The sequence below is a fragment of the Perca fluviatilis genome, chromosome 5, assembly GCF_010015445.1.
Source record: "Perca fluviatilis chromosome 5, GENO_Pfluv_1.0, whole genome shotgun sequence".
Lineage (NCBI taxonomy): Eukaryota > Metazoa > Chordata > Actinopteri > Perciformes > Percidae > Perca > Perca fluviatilis.
This window is the reverse complement of record NC_053116.1, coordinates 2,637,964-2,648,764: the sequence shown is the minus strand read 5'-3', so window position 1 is coordinate 2,648,764 and position 10,801 is coordinate 2,637,964. Positions and strand designations below refer to the sequence as shown.

Sequence of the window (10,801 nt, the reverse complement as noted above, 5' to 3'; positions counted from 1 at the left end):
CAAATTACTCATTAATAATACACACCCTGTTCTAATCTGCCCAGAACACTATCAAGCCTCTTACTTTTGGATGTGTAGTTCACTTAGTTTGTTCGGCGGATCCTCCACGATGAACAGAAAGCGAGTTAAAAACACGGGCCCGTGATTTAACGAACAGAAAATCTCCCTTTGGCAGCTGGATTCGGAGCCCTGTTCAAAGTCGACTGTAGAAGAAGCGACATCCTTCTTTCCTTGGAAAACAGGGTGATTTGCCCTCTGCAGTGTCGGTGAGAGACGGAAAATCTCCTTCACCAGGACCCCCCTTTAGTACCATGAAGATACTATTCAGCTCAAACGGCTGTGGATTTCTCGGCAGCGCTGCGAAGTGTCATCCTTTCACTAACGAATCACTAGTGGAAGACACAGGTTTCTGTGTGTCAGAAAGTTTTATAGGCTCAGACCTCATGCTGTGTTTAGGGTCCAGGAACCAATGGGAGATCAGAGTTTACAAACCCCGAAAAGAGATACAACAAAAACTATTTATTAATTTAAATAAGGTAGTGTCTCCAAACTTACCTCAATTATAACTTGTCTCCTGCTAGTTGTACTACAACACTTTTAAAAAAATAAGTTAAATTAATAAATATTTTTGTTGTATCTCTTTTTGGTGTTGTAATTTGTAGACGTCCCTAAGCACTCATCTTACTGCCGGTAGCAGCAGCAGCAGAGAGCAGAAGCCAGCAGGCAAATGTTTAAATAAACTCCTGGTGTACTTACAAACTTTCCAATCCATCGTTTTATGAGTGCATAACCTATTTGTACTAGAGTAGAAGTTTGGTATAATTTCGGGCATTATTAGTGGGGTAAAGTACAAGATACACTCTTGGATCCATTAGCGCCTGCACTAAGCTATCCAGCTGATAACGCTAACTCGCCCAATGTTCGACCCAGGTGAAAAAAGCTTCTGGGGGGTTGTTTGGCTCGAGGTCGTGGTGTAAAGGACCCTAGGATGAAATTACTCCGAACCATCACGTTAATGTAAATGTCAAATGCTTTCAATAAATTAATTGAAGGAAGTAATTTAAAAGTTAAATCGTGAACAGGTGCGAATCGAGATCGCAATTTCATAACGATTTAATAAATCGTTATGAAATTGAAAGGTTTTTCTTCTGCATGAGTTATGTGTTTTGTCAGAATTGTACTCTTTTATCTGGCAAATCAGTTTTTTCATTGTTTTTTCTACAATCATGTTTTCCAGAATCAAGTACTGATCCTAGTCTCTCGGTTCTAGTCCAAGTCAGTTTCAATGTCTATCAGTCTAAGCTTTCAGCCTGCAGCTGAATCTTTTGTCTCCGGTGTGGATCCTCATGTGTTTTTGTAAATTTCCTCTCTGTGTAAAGGATTTCTTACAGACTGAGCAGCTAAAAGGTTTCTCTCCTGTGTGAGTTCTCATGTGGTTCTTCAGGGTTCCACGATCAGTGAAAGCTTTACCACACTCAGAGCAGCTAAAAGGCTTCTCTCCTGTGTGGATTCTCATGTGTTGTTGTAAATGTCCTCTCTGTGTAAAATATTTCTTACAGACTGAGCAGCTGAAAAGTTTTTCTCCTGTGTGGATTCTCATGTGTTTCTGTAAATTTTCATTCAGTGTAAAATATTTATTACAAACTGAGCAGCTAAAAGGTTTCTCTCCTGTGTGGATTCTCATGTGTTTCTGTAAATTTTCATTCAGGGTAAAATATTTATTACAAACTGAACAGCTAAAAGGTTTCTCTCCTGTGTGGATTCTCATGTGTGTCTTCAGGTGTCCCCTTTCAGTGAAAGCTCTACCACACTCAGAGCAGCTGAAAGGCTTTTCTCCTGTGTGAGATCTCATGTGGTTCTTCAGATGTGACTTGAAGCCAAATCTTTTCCCACACTCAGAGCAGCTGAATGTTTTGTTACATGTTAAATCATGTTTCAGAGAGTTTAAAGCTGACTGAGGTTCTCTGGCCTCCTTCCAATCAGCACTGTCATCAGTCTCAGGTTCAGAAGAGTCTCCAGTCTGGTCTTCAGTCTCTGGTTGTAAAAGTGGATGTGAGTTCCTGGCTGGTTCTGGTCCTCCACAGTCCTCTCCATCAGCTTGTGTTTCCATGTGTTGAGTTTGTCTCTGATGAAGCTGTGAGGACTGAGCTTCCTCTTCATCATCGTCACTCTTCACAGGGACAGGAGTGAATGGGAATTTGGTGATATCAACCTCCTCCAGCCCTTGAAGCTGCTCTCCCTCCTGACTGCTCCACAGTTCCTCCTGTTCCTCTTTAATGTGTGGGGGGGGCTGTGACTCCTGCTGGTCCACACTGGAGCTACATTCCTGCTGCTCAGGGGGAACCTCTTCTTTAACCACTGACAGCTGCTGCCCATCTGCAGGAAACAGGAAACACACACAGAGAGAGACGTTAACACAGACACAGAGACAGAATCAACAGTACAGAGTGTCTTTTCAAATGTTTTAACGTGGTAAAAAAAGAATGGTATTTCATGTTTCTGCATTCTAACTTTCAGCCTGAGTGCTGTAAAGACTGACAATTATAACTGAGGCTTATCTTATTCTTATTTAATTTTCTGGTCTGGTTTGAATCCTACTTAAAGAACAGGGACTACTTTGTGTCTATAGATAAACATCTGAGCGGACTAATATGAAATGCGGAGTTCTCCAAGGCTCCATTCTGGGGCCTCTTCTGTTTAACATCTACATGCTTCCACTGGCTCAGAAAATAGAAAACAGTTGCACTGATTATTTGTCTGTAAGCGTTAACGTTTGCTGTGTGATTACATCAACACACAGTCACATGACTTCTCAAACCTGACGGAGGTTCTCCGCTCTCCTTCAAAACGTCACAATTACCTTCTGTTTCCATGGGTTGAGTTTGTCTCTGATGAAGCTGTGAGGACTTAGCTTCCTCCTCATCATCTTCACTCTTCACAGGGACAGGAGTGAATGGGAACTTGGTGATATCAGCCTCCTCCAGCCCTTGAAGCTGCTCTCCCTCCTGACTGCTCCATAGTTCCTCCTGTTCCTCTTTAATGTGTGGGGGGGGCTCTGGCTCCTGCTGGTCCACACTGGCGCTACACTCCTGCTGCTCCTCTTCACCAACAATCACTTCCAGAACATCTTGAGATAAAGCTGAAACACCAACAGTGTGAATATTTGTACAATGTAACATCTACAATTCCATTAAACGTGGCAAAATCCAACACTGAAAATGATTCAGCAACAATTTTAAGAAGACAGTTCCTCAAATTTAAGGATATGTTGATTTTGTTTGTCTTCAATGACTGTAGACTAAATATATCTGGGTTTTTGTTAGTAGTTAACAAGCCTCTGTTGTTAGTCCAAAGGAAGCGTAGCTCTAGGACGAAGCCCAGGGTTCACCACAAACCTGTTGAAAACTGCTTTAGGCTGCATTCACACGTCCTGCATTGCTACTTCGGAGTAGATTCAACACCAGGCCCGGTTCTAGCCTACTATATTAGGGTGGGCAGGTAGAAGAAATAGGTGAGCTGAATGCTTATTAACTAAATGCAGGGTTTTCCCTGCATTTAGTTTTCTACTATACGGCTTAGGCGCAGCGCCTTAGCCTACTGTTTTTGTGCACCGCCTACGCATATGAACATAAAAACAACGGGAGAGCATTTGGACAATGAGCCGACCGTTATTATTATACATCCAGGGAACCGATGCACGGGACAAGCGTCCACTCATTGTCTTCGGCACACATGTGCCGTATGATAGTTCACGTACATAGCGGCAGAAACAGTGTCACACACACACACACACACAGCCACACACACACACACACACACACACACTTAAACTACGCGTGATGCGCACACAGCGGCTGCTCCAGCCATCTCGTTTACAAGTGCACGTTGGAGAAAAAGGGAAAGAGTGTGAAAGGTGTAAAAGGTGTGTTTCAGGCATGAAAACGGGTTAGGGGTGAAAAAGGTGAGAAGGATATTACTCCGGGGGCATGCTCCCCCGGAGACCCCCAGAGGGGTACATTTTAAATATTCCATATTTTAAAGCATCAATCTGATGCATTTTGAGATTCATTTTTTGCCAACCAACAGTAACAGTAATATTTCATATTTTGGATACATTTTTACTTCTTCCAACCATATGTTAAATTAAATAAAAGAGTCAATTTGGATTTACATATTAATATCATAATCCTACAATGAATCATTGTGAAAACTAAACTTCAATCAAAAAAGCGAATTAGTACATTCATGATTTTGTCCATGTTGGTATTAGCTGCTTTATTTACATTTATTAAAAACGTCGCATTGTTTAGCTTTTCATATAGCTAGAAGTCTAAACTCTGGGACAAGGCCGTTATGTTTAAATACCTGCCATGCTGATTCCAAACAGACAGCTTTGTCAAGGCAGTTTGGGCTTCAGATAGCTTTTACACAGTGGCCATCGTTAATGACAAATCATGTTCCGCTATGAACGTGCACACACGTACTGTTTGTATCACGGTCGGTCAGTAAAGGAACAGTCGCGATAGCGGTCGGTTGCGGTAACGTACTCGTATTACAGAGTGCACGGACCGAAGCTTTGTGACTAGCAAGCCATGTCTTACCGCTGCTGTCGTCCAGTATCTTCCTTGAACATGCGCTGCAGAAGCGCCCGGCTCCCTCAGTTTGAGGCACCAAGTGCTAAACGGCTTCCCTTTTCCTCTTGGCCTCCATTCATGCCCAGCGCCATTTGTTTTAACTACTTTCTCAACTAAAGCTGCCTGTATCTACATGCTCCAAGTTTGATAAACTTTGCCTCCATTTTTTTAGCCGCATTACAACAGAGACCACACCGGCACCGCACTCTCACATTTCGGCAAAGACCCGCCCTACTTTGCATCTGATTGGCTAGAACTCGTTTCATTGGTAGGTGGAAGTTCGATGATTTGTTAAATCCAACGGACCAAATCAAATCCCATGTGGACTTTTTAATTTATTTATTTTTCTAAAATAGTCATACGCCAGAAATCGGGCACCAGGCCTGAGTACTTAACCCCCCCCCCTTAAACATTTTCTCATTGAATCTACACGATTCACGTAGGTCACCTATTTTGGTTTCAAAACGGCGAATTTCGCCAAAAGGTGAGTGATTTTCATGTCTGGTGTTTGTTGATGAGTATGAAGTAGCAGTTAAGTTGTAGCTGTCAACGTAGCAGCACAGCCTGTTTACAGTTTATCCGTCGGTGAATATATGCTAAAACTCCTAAAGACCCGAGCCAAGTTCCCGTGTCTTGCTTGCTAGCTGCTGGTTAAAGTGATCGGGTTAGCGCCACGGAGCTAGCGACAACTTCAACACAGGCTCACTAACTTAAGGTGGACTGACTTGAAGGTGGACCAGCTATTCTCATTTTAGTGACATGCTGCTTCCTCCAAATTATGCCATAGTAATCTGTCCATCGCTGCAGCCGATAACCACTAAACTGTATACAAATAATTGCATGATGGCGTCACTAATATGCAAATGAGCATATGACGTCATGTGCACATAAGCGTTCTAAATACCCAGGGAAAACCCTGAATGCAAAGTAGTCTAATATATTATAGGTACTGTTGCCGTCTTCATTACTTTATAACCCCCTGGACTGTAATAGCTCAGATGTGTTTCAGCTAGAGTTCTGCTTATTTCCAAAACTTTGCGGACATCCAAAATATAACTCCTCCCATCTGCATTCTCCAAGATTCAGAGTTGAAATATTTTGAGAAAAATGTCAAAATATTACAAGTATAAAGTCACAATATTTCCAGAAACAATCCACCTGCCCTTCAGTCTGCTGTGCATTATGCCGGGAACACAGTTTCATTTTCATTCTCTCTCTCTCTCTCTCTCTCTCTCTCTCTCTCCCCAGTAAGTGTTTGTGTCTCTCTCTCTATGTGCCTGCTGTAGACAGCCAAAATCACCCTAAACCTGGATGTTTTACGTTGAAATATGTTTTATTTTTGTAAAGTATCCGCCTGCACTGTGGCTTTCCTGTATGTGATTACCTGCCTGGCTTGACACATTCGCTCGCGGCTTGTGGAAGAAATAAAAGAGACGCCGAAACGATCGCTGCAGCTCTGCGTCTGATCGCAGCCAGTATGAACAGGACAGATTGGATAACATGGGCGGTGAAATGAAAACAGCCTCACTGTGCTTCGCGGCTATTCATGGCGCTTCAGCGTGCGGTGTGTTTCTGGCGTTATGCTTACATTGTTGCTCTGATCATATGGCAGTATCTTATCTAGACCGTCTACAGACGGAGAGATCCCCGTTTGGGTCTCTGCCTAAGTCAAAGTTTAGGGAAGCGGTTGTACCCTGCTCCACATCGGTGGAGGAAAACAGAGAGAGTGGACACAAAGCAACGGACGGGTCTGCTTCAGAGCTCTGAACCTATATATAGAGCTCAATAGTGACCGCCCACACAACGGCTCTGGTTCCGGAAGTGTTTTTCCCCGTTCAATTGTTTCATTGACGTTTCGAAAACTGCTAATATAAAGAGTGTTAAGTCTGGAACCGAGCCAACCAGCTACGAGATGAATAGTGAGCATAAAACATTTGATTCGGCACAAAAAACATTTTGAAAACAACAAAAAAGGCAAAAAGTACAAGACTGATTACAGAAACTATCAGAGACTTCAGTGGTAGAAGCTCGCTCTAGCCGTTCGCGGTTGAATACATTTTATAAACTTTTGATTGTGGGCAAGACGCACGTTTGGGTAAACTAAGCCCACGCCGTCCCCAAGCTGGCGCTGGCCCCGGGCAACACAGAACCAGAAATCGGCAAGCCAAATGAACAGGAGCCAACATTAACTCCTTTACATGTGCAGGGACATACAGGGACAGTGAGACAACTAGGTTTACCTGCACACTTATATTACACTATCATTCTGAATATGACAATATTATACATTTGATACGGGTCATGTGAACAACATATTCTGTTTGGATGTTCAGAATAAGGTCTATTACCGAATTTAGCATTTTCTGATTAAGATGTGTGTGATACATCGGTAATAGTCAGGATTTAGAAGCATTCTTTGGAGATGTATACACACATTCAGAACGTGCGTCTCCATCAGGGTTTTTACTGCAGAATGAAAGAGGGACGCTGTGTTCACACGCTCCAACACGTCCTCCTTTTAATACCTTTAAAAAAAACTTTAAAACTGGGAAACTTCAAAAAAAAAACATCCTGTTTTACAAGACTGCATGTAAACGGGTAGCCTGGAAATCCAGACCCAAATCCGAAAGATTAAGGGTCTGGCATTGAGTAATTAAAATGGCCCAACTCGAGGGACGGCACCAAACATGCAACAGAAAATCTCACTGCACGCAATTGGATGACACTACGACCAATCATAACAATACACGGGGTGACGTATCCGGAGCGTATACCCATACGCTTAGCTACCAGTGGAGCTAACTGGTAAATTAAACTGTCGTCATGTGTTTAGCTCGCCTCTGGCCCACCTATATCAGATACACCAATGTGATTGGTGCAGCTCTGCTACAAGGGCATAGCTAATGAGCATCATTAGTCAATGCCAGAGTGACTCGCTGAGCTAATTCAAATTGTGCTCTCGCGAGAACTCTGGATTTAAACGGGAACATCAGAGGATCCCTTCTAGGTTACATTGACAAAAACTTCTAAACCTGAGCTGCAAAATACACAGCCACACACGCTTTGTGTGCAGGATTAAAAATGCCCTAGGGAAGATTTCAGCTGTTTCTGTTGTTGTTTTTCCACATGGATATTTTCAAAATTTTTAGCTTTTTATCCCCAACATTTTGTCGTTTTCAGCAATTGTCACCATTTAATTTCAAATTTTTGTTGCTTATTTTGATGTTTTTGTCTCTTTTGTTCACTCACTATGACCACTACTACTGTCATTACTAAACATTGTGCCAAAATATCAACAATAATGTTGCCGTCAGTTGGCTTATTTGCTAACCTTAGGAAAAATCCAGCATATAGACAGTACCTTAGAGTAACGTTACGTGAAACGGGTGATTTAACGTCCCTGCTCATTTACATACAGTTTAACAACAAAACTAAATGCTGAGGGAACATTACTATGTTTTCTCATGTTGTTTTTGAGCGGTATGCACCCCCACTAAGCTGGAAAAAGTTTTAAAACAGTAAGTGAATACAGCGTGTCGTGGGAATACAATGTCTATAGTATACTACAGTATATATACTATACAGTATACTACAGCGGGGCAAAGGCAGAGGGACCGCACGGTTAGCTAATGTTAGCTGTTCCCAGACAACTGAGTTGGTTTTGCCTTTTTTTGCTCACCAAACGCTGCTGCCATCTTTACTCGCGCTGAGTTTTTGAATTCCAGCGGATGATATGCACACAACTTGCCTCCCTGACTGGCTTCGGGAGGGGCAGCTGTGCGCGTGAGGATGTGTGCGTGTCATTCAGAACACAAGACAAAATAAGAGTGTTCTTGCAAAACAGAACATGGCAAAATAATAGTTTTTTCTCAATTATACTATTTTGGTGATCGTTGGGAGCCAAAATCGAAATTGAAAATCGAAATTCAATTAATTGCACAGCCCTATATGTTGCCCAAAGATTATAGCTTCTATATCCATGTATACACACGTAGCTTATATATCCGTGTATACTAAGGCATGGATACCCGACCCGAGTCCGACGGGACTAGACGGGGACGGGCCAGGTTCGGACAGATGTTTAGAAATTATGGTCGGGTTCGGGTCGGGCTCGGTCACATCAGCGCGATAAGGCATTTGTTGTAAAATGGTGCTGCGGCTCCTTTAAGAGAGTTCAGCGCATGTGGAAAGTGATCAGAAGAGAGAGAGGGGAAGCAGACGTGTTGTAGATGCAACCAGAGCAGAGTTGGTGGAATAAGTTTAAGTTTTGTACACAGTGTGTGCGGTGTCCGAAATAAACCCCAGACTGAAAGCCAAGTTCAGTCATTTGCTCACCAGAAACAGGATTTTAACCCCGACGTTATTCATTTTATAACGTCGGCCCTGGAGGTAACGAGTCTCCCTGGTTTTCTGATCACGGTCGGAAACAAAGCAAGCAGGAAAGGTTAACACATTGAACATTTTAACAGCTTATTAACGTGCGCTTGTTGCCCCGTGTGCGCTGATGCGCTCATCTGTTGACATTCCCGAATGCCTTCCTACAGTTCCTTAATAAAAGCTTTCCACACAAAAACGTAGCCTACATGTGTCACTAGGCTCGTTCGAGATGAGCCAGATCTGCGCAGAATCGATCACCGGCGATCGGCGCCCAATGCATGCCGGTTAGATTTGTGTCCGACTTGATCCCGACTTGCTCTGACGTCATGCACACGTGGGCAACGATAATCTCACGAGACCAAGGCGGCCGCAGTTCTGAGACGCAGGTAGCGCAGTTGCTTTTCACCAACTGCAAGAGCCAGGCGGACGCAGGTGGACCCAGGGCATGCTGGGAAACGCCGGCCTCTCAGCTGATCAAACAGCTGATTGGTTCAGAATCAACTCAACATGATGACGTTTTATATAAACTTTTTATTGATTTTCAATCGGAGGGATTTTAACTGCGATTTGTCTGATTTAAAAGCTTATTCTGTACAGAACACATGTTGTGTGGCTGATAGTTGTGTTTAAAAGTCTAAATCTGTTCAGATTACGGATCATCTACAGTCTGTTGTTTATTAAAATCAGCAACAGATCACATGTAGAGAATTTTGACAGCTACTTTGTCATAATAAAAACAACTGGAGACTGTGTAGGAGCTGATATAGGGGTCTGATAACATTTTATTAAATCGGAATCGGACCACCGTGTTTCTGTCACTTCCTGTTCAGCCTGAAGGCTGCTGGAGTCAGCTGGAAAACTGTCCGACTTGAGAGCGGACTTTTGTCACCGCCCCCCGCTGCTGCCGCCTGCTCTCGTCTACTTTACAGGCGAGGCGCAGTTCATCTCGAACGAGCCTATTAGTATGAGAAAAAAAATTAGATTTTAACTGTGTCGGGCTCGGACACAAATTTCTTAATGGCTGTCGGCCTCGGGCCGGGTTCGGACAGAAAAATTCGGCCCGATCCGGACTCTAATGTATACACACATAGCTTCTCTATCCATGTATACACACGTAGCTTCTATATCCATGTATACACACGTAGCTTCTATATCCATGTATACACACGTAGCTTCTATATCCATGTATACACAGGTAGCTTCTATATCCATGTATACAAACACACATAGCTTCTATATATTTCTATATATAGAAGATTTAAACGTGTCCCACCTGTCCCCTGGTCCGCTGACAGCTTCCTCTCAGACTTCATGTTAAAGTTCCTCGCGGCTCTGCGATCTGTTTGAGGAAATACAACACGTTAGCAGGAGCTAGCTGCTAGCGGCTAACCTTAGCTTTAGCACCGACTCCCTGCGACATTAAAAAAGAAAACAAACCTGCTCTGTGTAGCTTTGTTTCAGCTTTTAAAACCACATCCTGCAGTTTGGGACCTTTCTTTCTTCTTAAGAAACTAAACACTGGCGCGTTTTACTCCGCCGTCCTCACCACGATGTGACACACAAACAGTTAACGTTAGTTCCGGGGACGGACGGTATTACGGGTCGTACCAACAACTTCCGGGCAAATGTTTGTTTACTAATGTAACTGCGGGTTTCTTATATTGTCTAGACAGACAGTTATTTTATAGTCAAACCGTTTGACTATAAAATAAAGAAACACGGGCGTCCAATGCCGGAAACAAGACGGCACTGCACGTCTCACCTTATTCAACCCGTTCTCTTAATACATC

General features: G+C 43.1%; 1 protein-coding gene and 1 long non-coding RNA gene across 3 annotated transcripts; both read right to left on the bottom strand.

The window, feature by feature from the left end:
- Positions 1 to 1,297: 1,297 nt before the first annotated feature.
- On the bottom strand, positions 1,298 to 2,873 carry LOC120558523 (gastrula zinc finger protein XlCGF8.2DB-like). Its single transcript, XM_039799556.1, has 2 exons — positions 2,861 to 2,873; positions 1,298 to 1,971 (listed from the first exon to the last, which is right to left on the bottom strand). The coding sequence occupies exons 1-2, from the start codon at positions 2,871 to 2,873 to the stop codon at positions 1,298 to 1,300; spliced, it is 687 nt and encodes a 228-aa protein (XP_039655490.1).
- A 137-nt stretch (positions 2,874 to 3,010) lies between these two features.
- On the bottom strand, positions 3,011 to 10,801 carry LOC120559425. Of its 2 annotated transcripts, XR_005639264.1 has the most exons (4): positions 10,449 to 10,801; positions 10,285 to 10,350; positions 3,396 to 3,480; positions 3,011 to 3,139 (listed from the first exon to the last, which is right to left on the bottom strand). It is a non-coding gene; the product is annotated as an uncharacterized LOC120559425 (long non-coding RNA). The 2 variants fall into 2 exon arrangements; XR_005639265.1 differs by lacking the exon at positions 3,396 to 3,480 and having other exon boundaries at positions 10,449 to 10,794.